The following is a 27,587-nucleotide window of genomic DNA, read 5'->3' as shown; positions in this document are numbered from 1 at the left end:
ATGTTTCGCTAGCATTTATTAAAAATAATATAATACAATACCACTTTCTAAGTGATAAGCTTTAATAACTTTATTAAGATTTAATAAGTTAGTTCAATCATAAGGAATCATAGCAGCCGTAACTAGGCACACCAGGATGCTGAATATATTATTATGTTGAGGTTACAGCTTATGTTAGAAAAGGATATAAGCATTCAATGTGTGACCCTAGCCTATCTGAGTTTAGAGGTAGTAAGTGGCTCTGTCCTGGTTTGGGTAAGTCAGAGAATTATATTTATTCCTCCCCTTTTGAGCAAAGCATAGTGGTTAAAAACACCAACACTAAAGCATAAATGTAATTACTGTTTTGTTTTTCAAATTTATTTAAATTAAAATTTATTAAAATGATTTTCTATAAATATATATATCGATATATATATATATATTTTTTTGGCTTTATTTGACTTTTAATAGTGTAGTGAGACACATGAAACAAGAGGCGAGGGAGGGGTGTGACATGCATCAAAGATCGTCAGCCAGATCAGGCCCAGGACTGTAGGGTTAAACAGTGCTACTGGTCAAGGGATTTTGTCACTTGTCCCTTTGTCTGAGTTTGCTGAGTTCTGTCCCGGCCACCCAGCTGTCAGGCTTTCTTTTCTTGTGTAACCCCATGAAAATTTAGACAGGTTACGAAATGTATTTTATTATTGTTTTATGTAAATTGTTTTCGTTTCTATGCACATTCACTAAAAGAGTTGTGTTGTGACTGTAGTTTCCTGAAGCAACCACAAGGGGGCGCTTCTTGTTTAGACAGTGCAGGAAATGTAGTGCCGCGTGCATTGCATGCAGGGAGACAGACACGATAGTTGAGCTCCGATACTGATAATGCCACGAGTGCCACGAGTGAGAGTTTTGCCCTTTCATGGGAAGAGTATTGTTTTATTTTCATGCATATCAGTGTTATTGTGTGGTTGAGTTGTGACCAATGTTCCATGACGGCTGTGACGGAGGAATTGCCATGTTTTGTTGTTTTTTTTCCACCGAGGACTCCGGTGAGTTTTAGTTGAATGTTACATGCTAGTTGCTAGCCAAGATTTATCTTTCTGTTGTAGTGAATGCTAATTGTGAAGTTTCAAGTTAGAGAACAAAAACCAATCGGAGATTGACTATAACTATTATGAGATGTTTTAATGAGCGGTAAGCTGAGTTTTAGTTACTAGTATATTTGTTCCCATGACAACCATACTTTTTATGCGCCGTTTCTGGGCGCCATGTTCATGGTTGGTGGATAAAAATTGTCCGTTAAGGGTTATATTATGTACATTGTAGGGATTCCCCTGAATTATTAATGTGAACGTGGTGTTTAGTTCACTTTGAAATGGTTGAACATGATTAAGATAAGATAAAAGACAATTGGTGCAACATGATTTATGTGATACTGTAAACTAACATTAATGATGATTTGAGTTATTCATATCTCATAGTACAATTATTCATTCTTGTGGTTAGAATTACAGGTTGCACTTACTTGAAAGAAAAAAAAGAATTCTGTACAGAAATTAATTTATGATTTTATATTCTGCTATGCAGATTGGTTTTTTTGGCTAGATCCGTATTGATTTGGACAGAGTTGATATTGACTGAACAGGGATCGAGGGGAGATACTCCACCCTTCGTCTTCACCTTCCAACCCTGGATCCAGATGAGCAGCAAAAGAGTACCATACACACACTACCCGGGTAGACAGACTTGAACTTGAATCACAACAGACATTGGACTGACTTTATGGAACTGTGAACTTTGAACTGTGAGAACTTATCTACTGAACTCTGAACTTAAGAGCAGCTATAAGCTGAAAAGTGGACACCTTATTTTGGGTTGTTATTTTCTTTTATTGTTGAAAGGGATTTGAACAGATTCTTCTTTGTTGTGTGAATAAAATTGTACTTACCGTCCCTCGCTCCTTGAGTCGAACCAGTAACTAATTAACTAGGTTACATACTATCCCGTTACATAGTATATTACTTGCATGGCACATGCACATTGGAACTTATGTTGCAGTTTACAGTGATAACAACAGCAGATTATCCATTGTAAATTCACTGTAATTTTTCCCACAATGGGTCACAGGATTAAACAAAGGCAGTCTTCTCATTTCTTACAAACAACTGTGGCTTTTCTAATCTAAAATGAAGACTAACAGATTAGATAAGATGTAGCTAGTTAGTTTAACCTAAGTGCTAAATCTAAAACTCCCATCACTGTATCTGAAACCACTCCCCACTCTATATTGCACAAGATGTGTGTAAATTTATCTACTATAAAGCACATCTGCAGCTGACGTGATATCATGCTAAACGACCGAGGCTAAGGCTAACAGGTTGTTTGGGTTGTAAAAAAAAAAAAATCCATTTGACTTTTTTAACACTGACAAAAATCTATTCATTAACAACTTGGTAATGGATGAATGATGAAAAAAAAATCCCATATTGTAGAAAGAGAGATTTCCATGTCTTTTCTTATTATTAAACAGGTCTTGGTGCTATTTAAGTACTATGAAAGTATCAAGTGTTCAAGTTACAGAGAAATGCACACAGCCTGTATTCAGATACTGTGCCTTTTAACAAGCCGTCAGGACTTCAGTACATTTGTGAAACAGTCACCACCCCCAGCACAGTCCACTCTGACCCACCATCCAACCTTGCAAGATTTGCTTTCTCCTGATCTGCTATATTTTTATTTGACCCCTGTAATTATAGAACCATGTTTCTCTAAATAGTCAATTTTTCATGAGCTCAGAAAAACTGATTCCAGCTGTCTGTTGATGCATTTTCCAGCTAATCCTAGACATTTTTTAAACAGTTTATTTAATTTAAGAAGTTGGAGAATTTTCACACATGGTTTTTACTGGACAGGAAAGGCACGAAAAAAGCTGTCGGACAAATGTAGTAGAGTAAAAAGTAAAATATGAGATGAAGTGGAGTATCAGTATGAAGTTGCATAAAATGCAAATACTCAAGTAAAATATAAAGGCCTTGAATTTGTACCTAAGCACTGTACTTAGTTATATTCCACTACTGCTTGATGTTTTATTAGAAAGTGAGAAAAAAAATCAGACTTTATTAATGGATTGCTGACATTTATAACGCCAATATTACCAAACAGAATGGATCAACACAAAAAAGGAAATTTTGACAACAAGGCAACCATAATTAGTTCTTATTAATGATTAACTTTAATAAAGCATCAGTAAATTACTAACTATGCTCTAATATAAACAGTAGTTACAGAATATACTTTAATTTAGTTTTATGTTTTGTTGTACCAAACATGGGCCAGATGTTTTACAAAACACATATCGTCTAGTCACACATACACAAAAAAGAATAAAATAAAAAAAAAAGTTTACAAAATTCTAACTATACTTTTATATTCCTTTAAACATAACTTTTAAAGAGCTTTTTCTTATCTTCCAGGCTTTCTCCACATAACTGGCAAATTTAAATATTTCATAAATCAACAGAAAACTCAGTTTTTGTGCTTCATCTATATAAACAAGGAAACATCTGTTTTTATCTTACTGAACAAAGTATTAGAGTTCCCAGTAAAAATAAACACAAAACAGCTTTTTTAGAAACCTTTCCCCATGATTTACTATATATATATATCATGTGATAATATTCTGTATATCTTATAGCTTCACTTTCAAAGTAAAATATAGCCCTCAACTGTGATCACAAAGACATCTCTTAAATACTTGTTTGTGCTGCATGAAAGATTCAGTGCTTTTCTTTAAACTTTTAACTTCTCTTCAGCGGTTCAAAAAAAGACCTTTGAAGGTACAGTTCCTTCTTTGGTTTACTTAGAGGTAAAGTAGTTCCTCTTTTCAAAACTTTTCAACACAACTGACTGAGGCAACAAAGTCAAATAATGTGGTGGCAGACACAGAGCTGATGAAAGTGATGAAAGAATGAGACAGAGAAGAACGGCAAAGACGGAGAGGTGGATGCCAGCTAACGGGATAGTTGTCGCTATCAAACAGCTGCTGATCTGTAATGACACTGATATATTCATGAGATAATCCGTGAATATCCATGTGTGTAGATCCTTCTTCTTGGCAATGCTAAATCAATACAAAGTATCTACCAAATACTGATCTACGTGAGAAAATCTTGCAGCTGTACATTTTGTTGGTGTTCAGTTGAATATTAATGAATCACCCATTGGCTGTGCGCAGCTGTATATTCAACCAGGGCGTGTGTGAATGGTGTGAATGTTAATATGCAGTTGTGGGGACCAAGTATTAGCAGTGGATTACAGGTGACTAGCAGGCTTTTGAATCTCTTTCCTGTGATACCCTTTGAATGTGTTCACTCCCTTTGAAGTGATGTCAGTTTTAAAATATCTCACCCCTTTTATGTTTAACCATGGGTGTTTGCGTTCAAGGATTTTTTTTTTTTTTCTTTTTTTTTTTTTTAGAGGGAGGAGATGAAAGCATCACAACAGTCAGCATCCATCAAAGAGCAAAAAACTCTGGGAAAAGTCCTGCACATAACGAAGCATGACTTGTTAAAACACAACATGAGGCTGTTGTTGTGTCTGCGCTGGGTGATTAGGGTGCAGCAGTGGGTTAAAGAGTTGAATGACAGGCGGATCCTGACAGAGCTCGCTCACTGCTCTGTCACTGAATTCGATCAACTGATTGTGTGTTTCGCAGCAGTAATGAGCTTTACAGTATGTGTGTAATGTGCCAGGAGCTGATTCGTATGCTGGATGAGCTAGCTAATTGTTCACAGTGCACATTCCCTGAGTCCCATGGCTCCTCTGATTTGGATTCATTTAGCCTTTATTTTACCTCATTATAGAGGCCTGTGTTATTGCCAGGTTCTATGTGAGGTATTTTGCATTGTTGAAATTGACTCTGGTAATTTAATTTAAAAAAATCAACTGTAGTACCCTGCACCTCTTAAATACAAAACAGTGGGAAGGTGCACGTTTAAAGCTAAAGGTGAAATATATTTGAGGTTATTTTTGTTTTGTTTTTTTTGTTGCAAGATGAACTCAATATACTTGATTAAAAATATCACCCTTTTGTCATTTTGTGTTATTGCTCTCAACAGCAAGCTGCAAAAGTATTATTAATTCCTCATATCACACCAAAAAGCAAAACTCCCAAGCTGAACTTGGCAATGACCTGTGCTTCCTTCAACCTTGTACACAAATCAGATGTGAGGAGCAGTTGTGGAGGGGGGCATTTGTATTTCAAGGAGTAAAGGTGGCTTGCAGCTAAGAGCAGTAAGGCCAGGAAGAGGATGTGGAGCTGCAGTTCAGTAGGTCTGAAAACCAAGGGGATGAAAGTGCTTCTTGATGCTGATCTTGTAGTTGCTCTGGATCCCAAACAGCAGCACAGAGACCTGACAAAACCAGGTATTTACACTGGCCCTCCAGTGGCAGTCTCTTCTCTTTCCAAAGCAAACAATACTCTGTGCATAGCCCTGATTTTTCTTGAAAACACACTCTCACCAGTGTGTTTTGTGCTAAGCAAAAATTTCCTCAAATGCCAATTTTTGCAGGTAATCAAAGCTGCAGCAGCCTGTACTGCTGTATTAGCAGTATGGTTAACCTGACATGTAATAATTTGCATTTAGATTTGAAAGAAAGGAAACTCCTGAGTAGTGATTCAAGACTGCCGGGGAGTTTCCACCACTGTGACTGTGCTATCAGCCCACAGGAACGTTCAGACACTTTCTGTGAAGATTTCCCTGAGTTTTCCTTGTTAATCATCATATTTGATTCATCTCACTCGCTCTCTATATGTGACTGTGTGAGTGGAAGTGTGTGCATGTGTGTGTGTTCCTGCTCTGCAGTTTGGCAGCTACCATTGTGTGGGCAATGCACCCCTGAGGGCAGTACCCCACAAAGCAAGTAATGGTGCTAAGCATGCAGATAGAGGACTGATTTAGACTGAGAGGCGTCTTTAATCTTATGAGGTGTCAGCAGTGTTGTGTCATAGATTAGGCCACTCTTTCTCTTTATTTCCCCCATGATCATCATCTCTTCTGTGTTCATCACGTCCTCCGGCAAGGACTGCTGTGCAACATCCGACATTCACATTTTATTATTATTACTAGTAGTAATAGCAGCTGTGTTGTTGCTCTTATAGTCGTCGTTGTATCAGAACCATTATTTTATTATTATTTCTATCGACTCAGGATGTGATATACATTAAACATCAGACGTCTCACAGTTAGGTATGGAACCTCAATACATTTTTGGCACAGGCAAAATGTATTTGTCACACTAACAATCAAAAATTGTAAAGAAATGAAATCCCTTTGAATGTATGATCAAATTTGTAATCTTGTACAGTTCTGATTATAAAATAAAATCTGAATGGCTCATTTAATTTCAATTACTGTACAAATGCTGGTGTTTTGACAGCACTTAACATTTGAAAACTCAAATGAAAAAAATTGTTTTGGAGAAAAGTGAGGTATTAAACAAAAGTATTTTTCTACTGAATCTCAAGTGTCATATCTGCACCAGAAAACGATATGCAGGGCCATTTGTTTTCAAAGGCATCTTTTATAACTACCCTTTATCCTTGATACTTAAAGCAGCTTTTAGCTCCATTTAGATCATCATATTCACTTAGACATATTCAACACCCTTTCTTTATTGTGCCATTAATTTCTGAAGAAACTGGGAGACATGCTTTTAAATTTAAAGCTCCATCAGACTGGAATAATTTACCAAAGTCACTCAGATCTCTTGCTACTTTTCATGGATACAGGACTTTGTGTGCTTACCTAAAATGCACTTGTTCTTGTTTCTGACTGTATTATGTTACTTTGTTTTACAGTGTTCATCTATCCTATTTCCTGTTAGTTTTGTCCAGATGACACTTGTAACAGAGATGTTAGCTGTTTTCTGTCCACCCAGATTTTTTAATTTTATTATCATCAAGTTATTTTTTTCGACCATTTTTTTTTTATTATGACAGAGACAGTGAGAAAGAGACAGGAAAGTTTGCGAAGTGAGAGAAGGAATGACATGCAGCAATTAGTGGGATTCGAGCCCAGGCCGCTGCGGTAAGGACTGAGCCTAAATGGTATGCGCTCCACCAGGTGAGCCACCAGGGTGCTATTATTTATGTATTTATATATTTAACAACAACAAAACAAACATCTTAGAGATGCTGAAACACTCCATGAGCTGAGGGGAACTCAAACTCAAGTGACTTGCATAAAACGTTTGAGCCATTGTGTGTATATATGATTACTGCAGCTCTATGTAAAGGATCTGAATACCTCTTCCATCACAGTGCACAAGTATGAAAACAGTGTTATTTATTTAGCAGTGTGTGTGTCTGTGTGTGTGTTTAATGGTTTCTAAATGTACACAGGCAGCTAAAGCAGTGAGGGATAGACATCTTCTTTATCTGAGGTGAGAAGTGCAGAGAGAGATAAGCAAACATTGTGTGATGTGATCATATTAGTTGGTTTGCTCACTTGAAGGTGCAGACACAGTGTGCTGTATAGCCATAAAGATGTAGTAAACTGCTGTGAATATGTGTTAGTCTGTCAGTCTGTTAGACTGGTTTGCTTGGTGTTTGCTTGACTGGTGTTGAGTGTTTGATGTGCTGCAAGATCTTAGACTGATCTGGAGCATGTCAGAGAAGACATTATGTGAGACTGCATCAGGAGATTTGGCATATACAATATAATGTCCCCGCTCAAATTTCACAAAACATCATAGCCGCATGTTTCCTCTTTTCTCATATTCTCATCCTACTCTCAAAACAAATTGACTCATTCCCATTAGAATAAGCTACAGACATTACCTTTGAATTGACAGTACAATGTATGCTAATGGTGTCGGAGCTGTGGTCGCACACTGTATCCCCAAAGTAGTTACAGGGGTGTCTTAGCTGTTTCTGAGAGATGTGGAAAAGCCATTACAACTTAAACTGTGTAAATTGCTGCAAGCAAATGTGACCACCCTAAGTCATGTGGGTGGTACACTAACAACAAAGTCAACCTCGCATGAAATATGGCTCTGCATATAAATTTGTGTAAACTTGCTGCTGCATTACGTTGTTTATTTGTTTACACTGTGCAGGTGGGGGCACATGAAGATTAAAGATGTAACTTTGACCTATGGAAGCTGGAAAAAGCGGTGGCAGAAAAATCTGAACAAGAGCAACAGGGACCGCGGTGAAAAAGCGACAAATGTTGCAGAGTAAACAAGGATTTAGAAACGGTGTGATTGATCATAAAGGTGCAGATATTCCCCTAACAAGCTTAGCAAGCCGAGTCTCCGAAGGATTCCTTTTGAAAATGTTAACCAGCAGTTGTTAACCCACAGATACAAACACAGGCAGCACAGAGAGTGCAGATACAGTGTTTTAAGACGCTTAGACAGTTAGACAGTCTCACATTAGGAGTTGGTTAGCATAGTTAGAAAAAAAAAATTGCCTATCACAATTTCCTAGAGCACAAAGTAACTTAATGTAACTTAATATCTTTTTTTTTTCTGACCAAGAGATTTGATTTACAATAGACTCTCACAGTTGAGAGTAAGGAACCAACACATTCTTGCCATTTATGCTTGGAAAAATGAGTTAAACCATTATTCAGTTATCGAAATAGTAGGCAATTAATTGTCTTTTGATCGACTAACCGATTAATTGACTGGCAGCCTGACAGCAGTGCAGAGAAATTTCCTCTAAAGTTTTTGAGCGAGTCTCGTCCTTCTAACCAATCAGAGAAGGCCAAAAGAGGAGGTGGGAGCTCACGGTTGTCGTGAACATGCTTTTGATCGACTACTCTTCTCCCACTGAGGCTTCAAGCTAGTATTAGCTGCTTGAGGACGTTGCTTTGGCTGACTCACAGGATAGCAAGCTTCCGATTCCTGCATGAGGTGAGACAGCGAACACGATGAGGATGTAGGTGAAGAGCTGATGGAGAGGGAGGAGGAGTGGAGTGCTTTACTTTCAAGCGTAATGCCAGCGCTAGCTTGATTTCCAGAACTTGCATATTGTAGCTTTGATTGTAACCATGATCTTTCTCTAACTTCAACCAAGTGTTGTAGTTGTCTAACCCTAACCACACTCAGAGGCGCAGCTTCTGAACAGGCAATGCAGGCGACTGTTTGGGGCCCTTGAGAGCTCACAAACTGAACCCCACAGCAATGTCTCAAAATGCGGCTCTCTCCCCCTTAAACAACCAACGGATGATTTGTAATGACATCTCAGTAGGAAACTTCCCTAAAGGGGCCCCATTTGGAATAAAAACAATGGGGATCTGTGATTGGTAGTTTGGTACGCCCATTCTCCGCCTGGCTGGTGATTGATTGAGTGAATGTGCTGCTATTCTGTCAAGCCCACTGAACACTGTCCAGAGAGCCACATCAGAGGTCATTCAAAATGAAGGGGAGGAGATAAGGTCTTTCCAAAAAGTTGCTAAATGTGTCGCTAACTGCTTTTATGAAAAGAAGTAGCTAAAGTGTTTTAAAAGTCGCAGAATCTAGTGACAAAATCACTCAGGAGAAACCCTCTTTATTTTTATTTTATTGATTACATACTGGTAAGGGACACTGATTGTAGTGGCCCCCTGGCAATTTTTCGCCTAGGGCCTCAGCCGACTCTAGAATCACCCCTGACCACACATTCACCATGGTTTATTTGCTATGAACAAGATCGTTTCCCTATCTTAACTACACCATGCTTACTGTGGATGGGTATTGCAGAAAGCATGAAAAAAAAAAAAAAAAAAAATTGGCATTGGACAGGAAATAGACTACTTAAGAAATCTCATTCACCTCCATTGTACTGAGGTGGCAGAAATCTCACACACGCATACTGATCAGTGTAATCAGTGTAACTCTCATTGCAGAAGGTGTGGGAAGAAAATAAAATGTTTAAAGAATTTCTAATCCTGTTTTTTAAATAGAAAATTTAGAATTTTTAATTTGAATTGAATTTAAAATTCACAAAAAAAAAAAAATGCTATGAATTTCAAATGCACACAGTAACAGGAGTAAGTGTAACAATAGACTGGGGGAAGCAGTGGTTAGATCACAGAACAAAAGACCGCTGACCCTGCCTATACGTAGTTGTCATGTCTTGCTGTTTGTCTACAAATATTCTCAGCAGATCTACTGTAAAAGCAGTAAGTCAAACAAACGAACTTGGACAAGCTTGTTTGCCTTTGCCTCACTATTTGTGGATATGCTCTGCCTTTGATCACATGGGTTTCTGCTGGTTACATCCCACGTTCAACAAACACACAATCACAGGGATTGGAGACTAAATTGCCCGTTGATACAAATGCGCATGTGGACCCCAGCAAGCCTCACAGTCACTGAGGCTAATTGGAATCCAAATATAGAATAATAAACCTGCATTTTGCCCACACTACTGGTCGTCATGGTTATACCTCCTCAGGGACGAGTTTGAATGCAGACACCAGTCAGACTCATAGCGGTGCTGTTTTTTTTTTGTTTGTTTTTTTTTTACTTTTCAATGTGTTTGAGTTTGTGTGTGTGTGTGTGTGTGTGTGTGTGTGTGTGTGTGTGTGTGTGTGTGTGTGTGTGTGTGTGTGTGTGTGTGTGTGTGTGTGTGTGTGTGTGTGTGTGTGTGTTTCTGGCCTGTCAGTGTGGCACATCAGCAATCGTAACAGGCGGTCCCAGTGGAGGGCAGACTGACAGGTAGGTAATGATCAAAGAGGCCGTTTTCTGTGTTTCATGTTGGGCTCAGAGACAGACACATCTGTACTGCCAGTGCCTCTGCTTTTTAATGGGCTTGGGTTGCACATAGCATTCACTCATCTCACACACATGCACACACACACACATACATGTGCATGCGCACAAGTACGAGCGCAAACTTGAGTCGTTTTGAGACTCCTCACATTAGCAGCTCCTAACACATCTCTCAGATTCTGCCTCACTCTCGCCCCGTGCCGCACTCCCTCCCTTCTAATAAATCGCTGAACTCTTGCCGCCTGCACACCGACTCTCAGTCATCTCAAACTGTCATCTGAACTGTATCGCACATCCATAAAATATTAACCTGAAGGGGAAACACAGGCAAAACCACCCAGTCTGTCTCCAATTTGACCACCCCTCCCTGCCGCCCTCCCTCCCCCAGTAAGCGGGACTATCTCTCTGACTCAGGTGCCAGGCCACTCACAGATATCTTACCCTCAATCTTGTGTCCACAGTTGCCAGTGGCTGTGTAGACGGGTTTGTACTCTGCTCTGCTCTGTTCAGCCTGCCAGTCTGTGTTTAATCAATTGGAGCAATTCAGATTGTATTTGAGAGAGGCCAAATCTCATCTCAGGTTGGATGTTGTTGGAAATGAAGTGCATCCTTGAGGATGGGTGTAAAAACAGCTTCACTTTATCTGGAAGATTAAAACTTCAGGGTCATGGTAATCTGTCTTAATGAAACTGTCAAGTAATCCGAGAATCTGTAAACTCTGTGTGTCACACTGGTGCTTTGGGCACTCGCTTGTGTATATGTGTGTATTTTAGCTGACTGAATTTCTACATGATTTTTAAATGACTGATTGGCAGACTAGGGGGGTTATGTGTTTGCTACGAGAGGTAAATTAACTAGCAATTAACCAATGTTAAGGTTGTTACATAGCCAATCAAATAAAACTACTCAAAGCAGGTAGAGGAAGCGTGAAGAGCTGATTTAATCATCTATGAGAGCTAGTCCTTTATGCGTTCTTAGGTTTGATCTCCTAGCCCTCTTAATTTTGCAGCATAATTTGTTTTTTTCCACTTTTTCAATTTCATTTTGTACAGGAGGTTTTATTCCTTTGCAGACCTCACACCTTTGTACCACCGGCCTTGGCAGTGGTCTGGCAAGACTCAATAGGCCTTTTCTTGATACAGCCGTCATTTGAAATAGGTTGTACAAGTGATGATTCACTCAAACATCTACCTGGGACCTTCCCATACAAGTGATTAGACAATTGCACTATTCTGTCTTTTCTTCTCATTGATCTTTCCTGAAAAAAATTCAACTATTCTGTAAACCAAAATCTCCTAACCCTTACCCACTACTATTAAGACTTAGAAGCAAAAAATGGGTCACAGAAGTGCCTGATCTGATTCTGTTGTAACACATCATGGACTAGTGTAGCCCCTTTAACGTCATTGCTATGACTATCTACTTTAATGGACCAAAATGAGATGTACTACTACTAATACTTTGTTTAAAGATACAAAACAACAAGGTAAAAAGTAAAAGGATGAAATGAAAAATTCTAGATATTTTTCTGTACCATTTCATACACATTTCCCCAAATTCAGCCTGATGTACATACAGCATTTGATACAGTTTCTTTAGAAACTGTTGATCCCCATGAACATCGTTTTGCTGCATAGCATGAGTTTTTATTCCCTCTTCTGGCAGCAGGATAGTGGAATTGATGAGGTTAGATAATTTGAGCATCCCTTTATAGTTTGATCATTGGCAAGACATGTACTTTGAGCTACCTCCAATTTCAACTGAGTTAAAAGTCTGTGTGAGTCAGTGCGAGGCTAATAGGAGAATTACTTGCAATTTTTATTTGCTCTTAATTTTTCTATCCATAATTATCTGCTGGCACTTAAAGACTGTGAGATAACAATTTTATAAGTTCATTGTATGTCACACTGTGTGAGAGGGATCTTATAAAGTCTTGGTCGCAATCTTTGTCTGTATGACATCAGTTTTGAGGCATTACTGATAAAGTGATGAATGTGTAATGAATCCTTGTGTTACAGTAAAATACGGGAAAAAAACAGATGCAATCATTGAAAATCCTCAGAAAAGGAGGTGAATGTGACACTGGTTACAGTCAGGGGAAACAGAGCAACATCCTGCAAATGGATTTTGAGGTGAATGCTTTTTAGAAGTAGCATTATGCTAGCTTGCCAGTGTATTCTCAGTAATTTCATGTCATATTCTGAAATTAGCTGTTTTTAAATGTGGCTTGTAGAAATAGTCACATTGTGAGACTTTCGCTGTCACCCGAGTCTGTCTTCAAGCTCTAAATCAGCCATTGTTGGACAGACCAAAGATTTCACCACACTTGCTGCTGTTGTTTTCTGTTTTATAATCATTGTAAACTGATTATCTTTGAGTTCAGCTGCTCGGACAAAGCAGGACATTTGAAGTCATCTCCTTGGATTCTAGGATGTTATTTCAAGTTATTACATTTTTTACTGTGAATGAACAAATGATCAGTCTGTATAGAGAGTTTTGGACAGTCTGCTACTTCAAAACAGTTTATTATTGCAGGTAATGACTAAGTAAGAGTTGTTTGTCATATTTTTATTTACATTTGGGACTGCTTCCAACTGTAACACGTACTGAGTCCATATCAACAAACGCCAGTAAACTCAAGGCTGACCCTCTTTTATACGCTCAAGGCTGGCAGCTGATCCCCCTGAAAACCAACAGAATCTCTGAAAGGGGGGGGGTGCATAGCTGGCAAGCATGGAAAGCCTCAAATGATTGATAGCCATTTGTTTTGCCTGCTTAAAACAACATAAACTCTCCAGCGATTCATCACCAGAGTGAGAGTTTTTCATGGTGCCTCTGCAAAACCCACTAAAAATAATTCATTTTCTGCAAGCTACCATCCAGGCACTAATGTTAAATATTCATGTGGGTCCAGTCTAAATGATGTGGCCATTGGCACGCAGTTAGAGCACACTCTGTGGAAGGAAGGAAATGTCAAGCTGTGAATAAATGAAAGCAGTGAAGCCGTATATTACCCTGCCATTGTGAATTTACTATAGTTGCCATTTTGTACGGCCACTTCAAATAGATCTCTTTTATAATCAATACACTCAGTAAAACATCCAGCATATTGCCACGTTGGCAATAATCTGGGCCTGTGTTTACTCATCCTTTATTCACTTTTTGTGTTTGTTGCCTAATTTGTGCCTCATGAATGCTAACAGAGGACTTTGTGCTATTTCTGTTGTAATGTTCAACATGTTCAGTGAAATAGACTATCAAAGCGACGAGGTTGACTCTCCTCAAAGATGTCGATGCACTGCGAGCTCCTCTTGTCACATGAGATCAATATGGCTTGTGCCTATGCAGCTGTTATGGTTTGATTCGTATTGACTGCCACATCAGTCAGCTGCATTCATTTTTGAGATGTTTTCACTGCACAGCATGCTGATACGGAGAAGCTGTTGTCATGGTTGCACGGAAATTGTTTTGAGACGTTATAGGTCATCGTCTGCCATGATATCAGTAAGCACAGTGGAGGGAAAGGGCAAAATATAATAGAACTTACTGGGTTGAGTATCCATTTAGGGGAACTCAAATAGAGAGCATAATGTCCGCTGTGCATCATTTGGATGGAGTGGGGAATGTTAAATGGCCTCATATTGACAGACACACTCTACCAGTATTCATTTTTATCACACATGCACGCACACACGTGTCCGCCGCTCACATTCACACACATTTCCTCCTGCAGTCTCTGACTAATGAGGCCTAGGGCTGGAGATGGTTCCATCAAGGAACTTCCCCCTCTTTCTCTCTCTAACACACACACACACTCTTTCTCGCTCTCTCCTCTCTCAAACGCGCACCTGATTGATAGCAGTGATTTGACTGAGAAAAGGGAAATGGGAAATTGAAAAATGGTGGAAGAAGATTGGAAACAACGTGCTGATTATAAACTCTGTGAGGAAACAAAAGGCCTTCCCTCTGCCTTTTCTCTTAGCACTGAGGTAGCAGGTGTGTGTCTGACAGGTGCCTGATTGAGGCGCACAAAAGACATTACAACTGCAAACAAATGGACGTGTTTAGCGTCCCCGGATGCAGTTAACGTTTTGGGCTGATAGATGTGATTATGAGTATATGAGCAGAGGCAGCCAGAGAATGGGCACAGGTGTTATGGAGAGTGAAGCAGAAAAGCAGCCATGTTATTGTTGTGATGGTAATAATCCATCTATACAATTAATGGTATGTCATCGCCAAGGTCATCAGCCTTGGGGGGTGTATTTAATATGTCTCATATTGTAATAATAGAGCCTCTCTCTGCTGGAGACAGATACACAGGAGGCACAGGACCACACAGATTTATCATCATCAAAAAAATAAAAAGTGAGTATAAAAATGAGAACAACAATCATTGCGCTCCAAATCCATTGATTTACAAAATAACCTCAATTACCATAGTGCCATCGCCATTTATTTTGATCTTTTTATCTTTGTGTTCCTATGTTCCAGGATTTTAAAAAAACAAACAAAAAAACAGTAGCACTTTTATAACAGTGGCATAAATTAGACGCTACCTCCTTGAGAAAAGGCTTTGTGTATTCCATAAATGAGGGAGCGTCTTGGCCGAGGCCCCAGTGGTTTAATATTCTCTGAGTGCTTCCAGACAGTGAGTGGTGGTGCAGCAGCTGTCTCTTGACCCTGCCGGACCCCCACTTACCCCTCTGACCACCTCCTTTCCACTGGGCAGACTGTGGCGATGACAAGCCTGTCAGAAGCTTCTCCTAATGTCCTAATTACCTCTCTCTCACACACACACACACACATATACGCAGAGACGTACGCACCTTCATAGTGAGTCAGCAGATATGCCGACATACAGGCTAAGAAACACGCACTCACAAACACACCACAGCTTCTGTGAACAGTGCTCATGTGAGTTTTCCTGGCAAGAGACCACACTATAGGTGAGGCATTACTGCATCTCCAGAATAGCAAAAAATTCCTCCCTCAAGACTCTTTGGGGGCTTTGATTCGAACCGTTCTGCGTGTGTTTTGATCCGGGCAGAATCAGAGCTTCAGTTTCTTTCCTGTGGTAACAAACGCAGCACTCCTGCCGCAACTTCCTTTTTAAAAACTGAGGCCGGGGCTGAAAAGAGGCTTCATAGTGCATGCTGCCTCTGAGGTGAAAAACAGGGAAAAAAAAAAAAAAGATGCAACGTCACCCGAAATAGATAATCTGAATGAGATGGGATGTGCCACTTTGCCAGAGGTTAAGCTTTGTCTCGGCTTTAAGCAAGAATCTCTCTCTGTTGCATGGTTTTGAGAGCAGAGCACACTGCCACTGCTACACTTAAGTCCATGCTCAGTCAACCAGTCTTGTTAACATAACAGAGTGGATGATTGTGCCTAGTAAGAAAAAGGAAATCATTGTACCTCCCAGCGTATGCAGTTGGTTGGTGATTTATAGACCTCTGAAGTTACTGCATTTGTCACAATCAGTATGACTTAATAGTGTGTTACTATAAAGATCTTCATGCCTCATATTATGTTGATTTGAGACATCCTGCCTAGTAGAATAGTCTTGTTTCATTATGTCAAATTATCTTTTGATAGATGTGTCACCGCGATATTAAGCAACCGCTGTCTTTTTTTATTTCTCTTTTATTTTTGCACTTTGCTGTTTTATTTGTGTAACTGAGAGAGCTCGGTGTCTGTCATGTGAGTCTGTGTGGAACAGCAGCCTGGCATCTACAGTTGTCATAAATGTGTTAGCGCTCCCTTTTTTCTTGACACGACTGTGAGAGACGAACACTACCTGAGCTGTGCAGAGTTGTCATTAAAGCGGCTGGTGGCTGTTTTCATTTTTTTTTTTTTCTCTTTGCCAGCTGCAGAGATGTTTTCATGTATGTGGTGACTGACAAGACCCAGTCACGTACACCAATGTGACTACAAACCTTTTTTTTTGGTTTTCAAAGATGTTACTGATGCTGAAATGTCTTAATTTTAGCCTTTTATTCATAAGAGCATCCAGCTATTATTATTTATGTGCAATTGTAGATAGCACTTGACTAAGAGGAGACAGGGCACCAAATTCAATATATCTGCTTTTTATCTGCCAGCATTTCTGAAGGATTATCCCTTAATCTCCCAATGTAAAAGCTGTCTTCAGCTACAGGTGTCCTCATGGCTTTTCATGAGTACAACACAAACATTCTGGTCATAGATTGGACATTTACAAAGCACATTCAATCAACAGTCAGTGAGCAATTAACCACCTCTGTGAGGATATTTGCAAAATCTGCCTTTTATTACAGTTTATCAAGCAGGAACATGCTTTGCATCTCCTGTAAGCCGACCTGATTAATATGTTTTGGTCGACTCTGGAGAGAATTAATCTGAATATTCCCATTGGTGTTTATAGGTGAGCATTTTCTGATGTCTTACTGACAGGCTGGGCTGGATTAAACTGGACCTGAGAGCTGATGATAAAAGAAGCAGGTCAAGTGTGTAAATAAAATGCAGCTAAATTAGTGCTGTTATTTAAAAACAGTTGTTTTTACAGTATAATGCGAGCACCCTTCAGGGGTTGTATAAATGCATGATCCATTACAATCAAATTCTCCACTAATAAGCAGTAAAGGTCAAAAAACAAAAATAATCAGACTTGAGGTCCCCTTACTAGCTTTTTCAGAGCTTTCAAACATATTTTATGCAGTCTTTATTGGTGGGTGATTTTCTCAGATATCATGGACATGGATCTGTGAAATCAGGAGCTATTGTTATTATGTAATCCAAAGCACTTCTAAGACTTCTAGTTCTCATTTTGAACTGTAGGTTCCCTTTTCTTCACCAGCACATTGAGCAGCTGCTAATTACTACAGTGGCCCCTACGGACAAAGCACAGTCAAGAGTAAAAGCACAAACATGAAGGGAAATATGCTCCAAATCCAGCAATGCAACAAATAAAAAATACTAATAGGGAACTGGAAATTCTATGGGACACTAGGGGAGTGATTTTCAGGTGAGAAAGTAAGCATTTTGATTTTTTCGACTGTGGTCACCATTGAAAGCTCCATGCGCTGTTAATAGAATTAACACTTTTGTCAAACCTCCAATACTAGTTCTTATATACAAAAAGTCTTTATATATGAATTCTTTAATGTGGATTTGAAAATGATTATCCCTGACAACAAAGACTAGCATAAGGTGTAGGACACAGTTTTTCTTTTTTTTCTTTTTTTGCGGGGCAGCTGAAACTCTTTGATCTTTTTTTTTTTTTTGTGAAAATTCTAACCTCAAAAGTTGTCAATGTTTATTCGGTCCACTCTGCAGGAGCTCGCGTCTCCATCCGATTCCCTTGAAGAAAAAAAAGTTTGATGCCCACCTCTGATCCTTCTAATTAAATGAAAACACAGTGGGCTCCACACAGTAAGATAGCATCGCTCCAGACACACACTCACGACAGTAACCAGTGTGGATCTCTATGGGGAACTACAAACCTCCAGCATCCAACTCTGTTGTGTCCTCTTATGCAGTGCAATCACACACTAGGTTGACATGCAACACGCTACAGATCATGAGCATAAAATAAGCAAGGGAATGTTTTACCTGAAAGGAAGAACATTAATTCAAAGGCATCACACTAGTACTGAGAAGAAATGTTGTCTCATTAGTGTTACCCCACTGCTTTTACTGAGCAGAGAGAGAGGGAATGAGAGAGAAGGAGAGAGAGAGAGAGAGAGAGAGGGGCTATGTGCCACTCTTACTACACAGACATCTAGTCTCCAGAGGTCTGAGTTTGCCTCACTGACTAAAAAACTAGATTACTATGGATTCATTGGTGTGGCAGTGGGTTGAACACAGATGCCTAAATACCAGAGCACTTAGAAACCTCACTTCTTATAGAAAACATAATGCATGAGCATTTTTCCAACAGGAAATGTAGTAACGGCAGGTGGAGAGTAGGAATTGCTCCACTTTTCTTTTTCCCAACATAATGCTGCTCATTGTGTGGAACAGGAGAATGAGATTTGGATGAAAAGGAGAATAGGTGAGGAGACAAGGACAGACATTATTTGGAGGACGGCTGGCCTGCCTGCTCTCATCCAGTGTGATTGACAGATTGGTGCAACGGCTGCACTCACACGAATGCCATCACACGCATTCCCCCAGAAATCTGTCTATCAGCACTGTCTAAGCAGAGCGACAGCCATGACATCTAATCACAGGCGAGCTGGCACCTCATAACTTCTACCTAATGTGCTGCAGGTACAGAGGAGAGAAGGGATGCACAGCAGACACTCCACCACCACCACAGAGCTATTTATAGCCTCTTCAGAGGCCACCAGTAGGAAGTGGATCATACTGAAGGGTTAGGGAAGGTGTCACCACAGTATATCACAAGCCTCTCTGTTTAGATATAGGCCTCTGTTGACAAGATTAAACATTGAGATGCCCTGGTATCAGTGTGATACATTTTTCTGGGTTACACTCCTGACAAAGTAACATAAAATGAGGGCAGATATACTACACATACAAGATGATAATGAGCCATTTACATAATGTTGCTACAACATTATAATTACCTGGCAATTAAAGCAGCTCAAATGCCTCATTATGGGCTGTCCTGAGGGCTGGTTGGACTGGGACGCATACGGTGTGCTCATTCAAGCTCGAGTTTGAGTCTGGCTATCAACCTCTATCACTTGCGGTCTCTTTTTTTTTTTTTTTCAAATCACTTTTAGCTGGAGCAGAATTGCCCCAGAAGCCTCATTATATTAAATTATTGTATAATAAAGATAAAGTTTTGACTGACACTTTAAGTTTTAAAGAAGCAAAGGCCTAAGTCAGTGAGATATAGCGGCAGGCCCCTGGACAATGTTCAAAAGTTGTTTCCCATCGTGTGCGATTTGTCACTCACACTTTTTTGTCCTGAGGGAATTGCTGACACATTGAAAATGCACAAAGGAGTGTAACAAGGACATGTGTCATACCTTACACCCTTATTACGCCGACAATGACAAGTGAGACAAGCAGTCACTTCAACATACTGTATGCTTGGCACTGAAGCTCACATTGCTCACAGCCAGTACAGAAGCCCCAAAGAGTGTGTGAAATGTCAATATAATAAAAGATGGTGTGTGAAATATAAAAATGTAGATATGGATGTGCAGCAGAGGGCAGGGGGAGGAAGTGTGCGTGTGTGTGAGGTATGGTGGGTGGTGGGGGGGTGGGGTTGTTTATGAATAGCAGACAATGAATGATGGAAGCTCTCCCGAGGGTGCAGTCCCTGAGCACTGCTGCAGGGACTTGGGAACATGCCAGTCTCCCATGCCCTGTGAGATGCCAGTTTGGGTGGGCACCGTTCCGAATGGGTGCTCTCTTCTCCAGGATACACCGCAGGTCCCAGGGGAGCGTCTCCAGGCAGTGGCTGCTCCATAGCGAGGCTGGCTGGAATCTCAATCAGGCACATGAGGGGAGAAAACAAAGTCCATATTCCCTCTGTTCCTCCATATTAATATGAAACTCGGGGAAATGGATAAAAGGGGAAAATGGCTCATTATGTCAGGACTGTACACACCTGTGGAAGAGCTGGATTGTAAAAATTGCTCATTATGATGCCTTTTTGTGTTTTTCTTAATTGGTGTTAAATTACAGAAATGCAGTGCATTCTTAAAGTATTCAGACCCCTTCACTTTTTTCTTTGTGTTATTTTGCAGCCTTATTCTAAAAGTGTTTAAATGAATCTATACTCAGTACCACATAATGACAAAGCTAAAACAATTTTAGAAAATTATGCATTAAAAAGTAAATATCACATTGGCATGTGTATTCAGACCCTTTGCTATGACACTTGAAGTTAGCTCAGGTGCCTCCAATGTCTCTTAATCATCTTTGAGATGTTTCTACTCCTTGGTTGGAGTCCAGCTGTGGTCAATTTAATAGATTTGACCATGATTTGGAGAGGCATACAGCTGTCTATATACAGTAAGGTGTCACAGCTGACGATGTATCGTCGATCAAAAACCAAGCCACGAGGAGGAAGGAACTGCCTGCAGAGCTCAGAGACAGGACTGTGTGGAGACAAAGGTTGTAGGAAGGCTGTACTGAAGGTTCCTACGAGCACAGTGGCCTCCATCATTCTTAACTGGAAGAAGTCTGGGACAACCAGGAGTCTTCCTAGAGCTGGCCACCTGGAGCAACCAGAGAAAGGCCTGGGTATGGGAGGTGACCAAGACCCCGATGGTCACTCTGGCCGAGCTCCAGAGATTCTGTGTGGAGGGAGGACAAACTCTCAGAAGGACAACCATCACTGCAGCCCTCCACTGATCTGGGCACTATGGCACAGTGGCCAGACAGAAGCCTCTCTTCAGTGAGAGGCACTTCTTATCACCTGCCCAATTCCATCTCAATGGTGAAGCATGGCAGTGGCAGCATCATCCTATGGGGGTGTTTTTCAGCAGCAAGGACAGGGAGACTGGTCGGGGTTGAGGGAAAGTTGAACAGAGAAAGTTGCAGCGATATCCTTAATGAAAACCTGGTCCAGAGCGCTCAGGACCTCAGATTGGCCTGAAGGTTCACCTTGTAACAGGACAGTGACCCTATGCACACAGCCAAGACAATGCATGAGTGGCTTAGTAACAACTCTGTGAATGTCCCAGCTGGAGTCCTGACTTGAACCCAATCGAACATCTATGGAGAGATCTCGCCGTTCACCGACGGTCCCGATCCAACCTGACAGAGCTTCAGAGGATCTGCAGAGAAGAATGGCAGAAAATCCCCAAATCCAGGTGTGCAAAGCTTGTCGTGTCGTACTCAAGAAGACTCGAGGCTGTAATCGCTGTCAAAGGGGCTTCAACTCAGTACTGAGTTAAGGGACTGAATACTTATGTCGATGTGATATTTCAGTTTTTCCTTTTTAAGAATTTTGCAAAAAATTCTTAAACAAAATGTGAAAAAAAAGTGAAGTGGTCTCTAGTATATGGGGCTATAATTTCAACACACCTATTTAGAAATTATGATTTTTGTTAACAGTGGAATATGGCTGTCTGCTCACATCCTGTCTGTTTTCTTCTCTTTTGCTCTCTTCTCTTCTGCTCTCGTCCTCGCCTGCGCTGCAACAGGAGCTGCTGAAACCGTGACAGGTACTCATTTTTTTTGCTACCTGCTGTTCATTTGGACTTGCTTGCTTCTGTCTGTGTCTGTTGATTGGCTGTCCATCGCAGTCTGTTCATCTGTGCATATTTACATAAATGGTTTGTTATGTTGGTATTTTCTCTTCAGGAAGGAGGAGAGAGAGGCACACGCACTCACCATGCCAATCCATCCTTTTTTATTTTTAATTCTCAAATCAACACCTAGCCACAAGTAATGGCAGGTTTCAAATTTCTGTCCAGTCTCATCTGGCCAAAATGCATTAATTCGAAGCACTGAAAGATACTCACAAAACCACAGTTCTTCAAGTAGACAGCAATAATGAAAAATAAAAATACAACCCAAATAGTCACAAATGCTGTAGCCAAACTAACATGGAGGTGGACCATTTTCAATAATACCGACAGAAAAAATAAACACAACTGTTTATAACTGTCTCTCAAACTGAAAACAATACAAGTCTACAGCCATGCTAGCAGCAAAGCTCACAGCTGTGCTTTGAGCTAAATGTTCATGTATTAGACAAATGAATGTACAGACCTGAATTTCTGTACATTAATTGCATAGAAATCTGAATCTGAAATCCAATAGTTACTAAGATATTTGAGTGGTGGACTGACCAAGTGATGGGCTGACAGAATGGCTAAAAATTATTCACTAAACAATTATTATAGACTTTTTATTTTGTCAATATTAATTGTTGTTAATTATTTATATAACAGTTATTGATTATTCTAGAATTATTCACAACAGTATAACATGTATACATTGAATATTTAAACATCATCTTTCAGCACATATTTTCTTCTTCAGGAACACGAGTTGTGAGTGTGCTGCTCTCTTCTCTGATGCCTCGCTGCAAACTAGCGCCTCACTAAAACAGGTTTACTAACCCTTTAGTTCTTTATGTTGTGTTCTTTCTAACATGGTCTGAAGTTAAACAAATGCAATTATGTGGTTTTGCCTGGTATGAATAAGATCAAATTAGCCAAAAAGCCAGAAAACACAACAATTATTAGTGATAAATGAGCAGTGTGCTAAGTGCACTCATCTCTTTTGTCTCTGTGAAAAGCCCTAAAACCTGTAACTGCTGTTCCTGCAAGACTTTTAAGCACTCCCCTCAAATATGTTTACTTGGTAGATTTTGAATTTGCCAGGTATATTCCTCTGCACCTGAAAAACTGAGCTTGAAACACTTTCCTTTTCCTAATTTAATAAAGTAAAACATTTAACATTTAAAAGGGAGCAGTTAATGGTGTTGTGAAGCAGATACCACTTTCTAATAAAGCATTCTTTTCATAAAGTTTATAGGGATATCCAATATAAATGGTTAATAATTTACTTATGCTATATAAATCGATTATAAGTCAGTCAAGTCCACTTTGGGTTGCCAGGTTGTGAAAACATCCCCTTGGCTGGTGATTATGCTTTTTCTTTGGTAATGATGGTGTTATAAATGTTGGTAATCCATTAATAAGTTGTTAAGAAATCGCTTTTGGTCCAGACCCTTTGCTGACCTTTTCTGGAAGGGGAGGTGAACATAATCCAAAAGGATTTTTTCACAACCTTCACAGACTCATTCATGGCTTAAAACTGATCTATAAAGTTTCAGTTAACGATTCACCAACCGTTGAGCCATTATTAATGAGTCATAAACACTTTGTTAAGAGTGCCCCTTCAGAGAGTGGTATCCAATCATTACAGTATATCAATCATTTCCTTTATATCTGAAAAACGACACCTTTTAATGTTTCAATGGTGAAAAGAAGTGAAGATGATGTTTTTCTCAGGTTGAACGTCCTTGTTTTCTAGTCATGTTGTTGCATCATTTAAATGGTCAAACTGAGCCTCTAAGAGCTTATCACTGGTTAAAAAAAACCCAGAAAGATGGTCAAATTAGTGGGTATGAAATTTTTGAAACCTTTTCATGCACAGGGTCTAGGAGAAATGGCACAGCGCTAATTATACCCTGAGACAGAAGCCTTCTCACTTCTGAACATCCTTAAAACAGCATTTCATCATGAGGATCAGGGTTTAATGACTGAGTGGGATAAAGACACACAGCAGTGAGAAGGCATCATCAGAGAAGGAGAGGGAGAAACTTTTATTGTTAATGACTGTCTAGTCGTGGTTGTTCCTTGAAAGGACACAACTGCTGCAGACAGCGGTGACTCAAGGGAGAGGAATTGGGGGCTGGCTGTCCAGCTTTTTGCTGCCCCTTTCATGTCTTTTGATGTCAAAACAAGAGAGAAAAGATCAAAGAGAAAGGCAACTTGATTCAAAAGGTGCCTGTCTCCGAACTTCTGATGGAGGAGCTGGTCCGCTAATATTTCCTGATTTCCTCAACTTTTGTTAAATTTGATTGGGGTGGGTGCTGTTTTGCATTTTGAGGATGGCTGATGAGCCGAACCTCCACGCCAGACTCTTGATGCCAGATTGTACAACCCCTCAGAGAGCGCACAGACTTTTGAAGGTCTGTATTTCTCTCTGACTGTTTCATTCAGTATGTTGTGATGCAGGAACAGGAGGGCAGCCATGTGTAGAGATACAGGCACTTTACTCTTCCAGACAGCTGCTGGAATGAGTGTGAATTTATCAGCCAGTCATCTGTGCCATGCCTCTGCCCACTCCCCCTCCATCCCCACCCACTCCCCAGAATTAATGACTGCCTCTCCTCATTTGCACCCAATCATGACCAGGATGCCGAGGCAATTGAAAATGTTTACTCCAATTGCGCAAAACCCTCCATGTTCCACAAAGTGGCCTGTTTTCACTTTGATGGGATTGCTAATCACAGCGACGTTATTTATGTGTGTTTTGAATTGGAGATGAGCCTAGGCTAGGATATTGGAGGGGGACCAACCTTGCTTGGGGCTGCTAAACCTTATGGAGAATTTATCTATTGCATTCCCTTTCTCTCAGTCCAACAGATTGGGAGCAGAGTAACCTTGCTTTGAGGCTGCTCTATGTTGCTGTTTTGACTGCCAAATATATTACTTTTACAGCGATGAAATAAAATAGACATCAAAACACTTCACATTGCTTTCGCCTCATCTTCTTTAGCGCTGATGCACTAAGCGCTGCAGAAGATGAGGAGCTCCAGCACACTTGATATCATTACAGACTTACACATTTCAGCTCTCCACATGAAGATTATTTTGATTTGATGCTTATGATTATCTCTGACTTTATTTATTTCTTTTACTTTCAGATTCTAAACAGCTTGTGTAGCTTGAAAGTTACTAATGGCTCACTGTACTCATTCCTTAATTCATTCATTAATTCAGTGGTTCCCAACCGAGTACTAGGCTACATTGCTAAAGGGCCACAAGAAAAAGATCTGATTTGGGAGAAAAAGTAGAATTTTTATTATATGACTTTAAAGGCTATTATCAAAGCCTGTTATATGCTGTTTGTGCATTAATAACGCACCGCAGCTTGATTATGTGTATCTTTCATCATCATTCCTTGGATACTGATTTGGAGCCAACCCATTTCCAAACTGGACGATTCTCCACGTCAAGATTTATGTTCAATGTCAATGTACCCTATATGTAGCAAAGGGGAAAAACATCCTTCCTTAACCATACCTTAAAGTAATAGTTTGACAATTTGACAGTTACTGAGAGCTAGAGGAGAAGGTTGATACCACTCTCACATCTCTATGGTAAATATGAAGCTAGAGCTAACAGTTGGTTAATATAGCTTCGCGCAAAAACCGAGGAAAACAACTAGTGACGCAAGGGAACAAAATCTGCCAACCAGCATCTTTAAAGCTCTTTATCATTAACATGTTATATCTTTAATCTATGCAAAACCAAAGTGTAAAAAAGGAGCAGCCAGGCCAACTAATAGTCTGACACATAACTTCCAGTAAAATAAAAATAAAAATAAAAAATATATGTATATATATTATGTTTAATGGACAAATATGAGAGTGGTGTCAACCTTCTCATCTAACTGCAGAAAGGTTAGACAAACTATTGCTACAACACAGTTTTCCCCCTAACCTTTACCATGCTCTAGTTGCCCTGCACAATATTGTAGAAAGCGAGAACATTGGAATTGGATATATTCTGGGGGTTTCAGACTCGCCTGGTATCAGCGTTCTCACCTGGCAATAGCTTTGTCAGAACGTGAAGTCCTAAGTCCATCATCACCTCTTTACTTTACTTACCATCTCTGCATGCTGTGTTCGTCTTACTGTTGCAACTGACAGGTCAACATTAATAAAAACACAACAGAAGTCTGAGTGATAGTTTTAGAGTTTCTACAGAGGAGGGAGACAATATGAAATGCCTAACGTGTTGTAGTATCCAAACAACACGTTAGGCATTTGACCACTAAGCAAGTTAAGTTAACACTGTCAATATCAAAAAGTGAATTTTTTTACACTTATTCTTTTACACACTTATTCATCATTTTCCTATGTGTCCCTAGTGGCTGTTAGGAGGTACGGCTTATCTCCAGTAAACACTATCATTCACTATCACCCTCTGCTGTACTATTTAATTTGGCTAATGTCTGTGTCCTTTTTCACAATTTAATATAAAATTATCTCGGTGCACATTAACAATCAGTGAATATAAAGTGCATGAAAATCCTATCTCAGATTAACTATAAACCGTTAATGGGTTGCGGTGTCTACAATTTGGATATAATATCTGTCTGTTTTTACCTATTACCTTCCTTTTGTCCTGAACCTGAGCCCTGGCAGCAGAGTGGAATGAAATGGGTAGTTCATTGCATCAGACAGGTCTGAGGAGCGTTTCTCCACAGGAGGTTAATTTCTTATTGCTTGCCGCATTCACAGAGTTCATTTTGAATCATGTTAGTTTGGCTGTCTATTCCCATTATCACTATCTGAAAATGCAGGTGTTTTTTTCCCTCCACTTTGTAAATGTCAGAATTGCAATAGAGGTGTCTGACAACTTGGGCATGCAAATGTGCTTTTGATGTTTTCTTGGGGCCATGGCTGAGAGTGTTGTTCCTACGCTGGTGTGGAGGTAAAACACTCTCAGCCACAGCCCCAAGAAAACATCAAAAGCACATTCTCTATTCTCTTTACGCTTTTTTGGCTCCTGCCAGATAAATATAGCACAAGGTGACTTCTGATTCTCTTTTTCTTTCTCTTGGAAGACAGGGGAAACAAAGCCAGGCTTTTTGTGTGGGGGGTTTTTGTGTGGCGTGTAAGGTACGATGACAAGGTCCGGGGCCTGTCTTTGGAATCAGTGCCAGTGTGTAGAGACGAACTCAGATGGTTACAGCACTTTTATTCCTAGAGATACAGAACAGAGCCACTGAGCACACTGAGCACACATTGGTCACATGGAACCTCAGATGGAGGGCTCTGATAAAGCTTAACCATCAACAGCATCCAGCCCGTCTCATCTCTCTCTTCTCTCTATCTCTTCTCTCTCTAACTCCCTCTCTCTTCCTCCCCTCCTCTGCCCCGCCCATATCTACTACTTGCCACTTTCTTACACTCTTCCTTTGTCTCTCTTTCTTCCTACCCTCTCCTCTCTCCCTACCTTTGTGGGCAGCAGAGCTTACAGCCCATCTGGCACTGACTCACAGGGCCCACTCTGAGCTGGGGGAAGATCAATAGTGACAAACATTGCACATGGCTCTTATATTAAAAGGATTAGACATGGCTGCAAACAGACAATCTACACAGCCTATTCACATATCTTTACACTTTGCATGTG

At 40.0% G+C, this 27,587-nt stretch overlaps 1 protein-coding gene across 3 annotated transcripts in view; it reads left to right on the top strand.

The window, feature by feature from the left end:
- cadm1b (cell adhesion molecule 1b) overlaps window positions 1–27,587 on the top strand; it is a 149,883-nt gene that overhangs the window by 81,189 nt on the left and 41,107 nt on the right. For 2 of the 3 annotated variants that reach the window (XM_056374461.1, XM_056374463.1), the window contains exon 2: window positions 21,849–21,869. The exons of the other annotated variant lie outside the window; for it this stretch is intronic. In XM_056374461.1, the coding sequence (XP_056230436.1) occupies window positions 21,849–21,869 (21 nt within the window). The remainder of the gene's footprint in view (window positions 1–21,848; window positions 21,870–27,587) is intronic. 3 annotated transcript variants of the gene reach the window in all.

The sequence above is a fragment of the Seriola aureovittata genome, chromosome 4 (genome assembly GCF_021018895.1).
Source record: "Seriola aureovittata isolate HTS-2021-v1 ecotype China chromosome 4, ASM2101889v1, whole genome shotgun sequence".
Taxonomy (NCBI): Eukaryota; Metazoa; Chordata; class Actinopteri; order Carangiformes; family Carangidae; genus Seriola; species Seriola aureovittata.
Note: the sequence above shows the minus strand (reverse complement) of the source record. Positions and strands in the feature narration are given on the sequence as shown.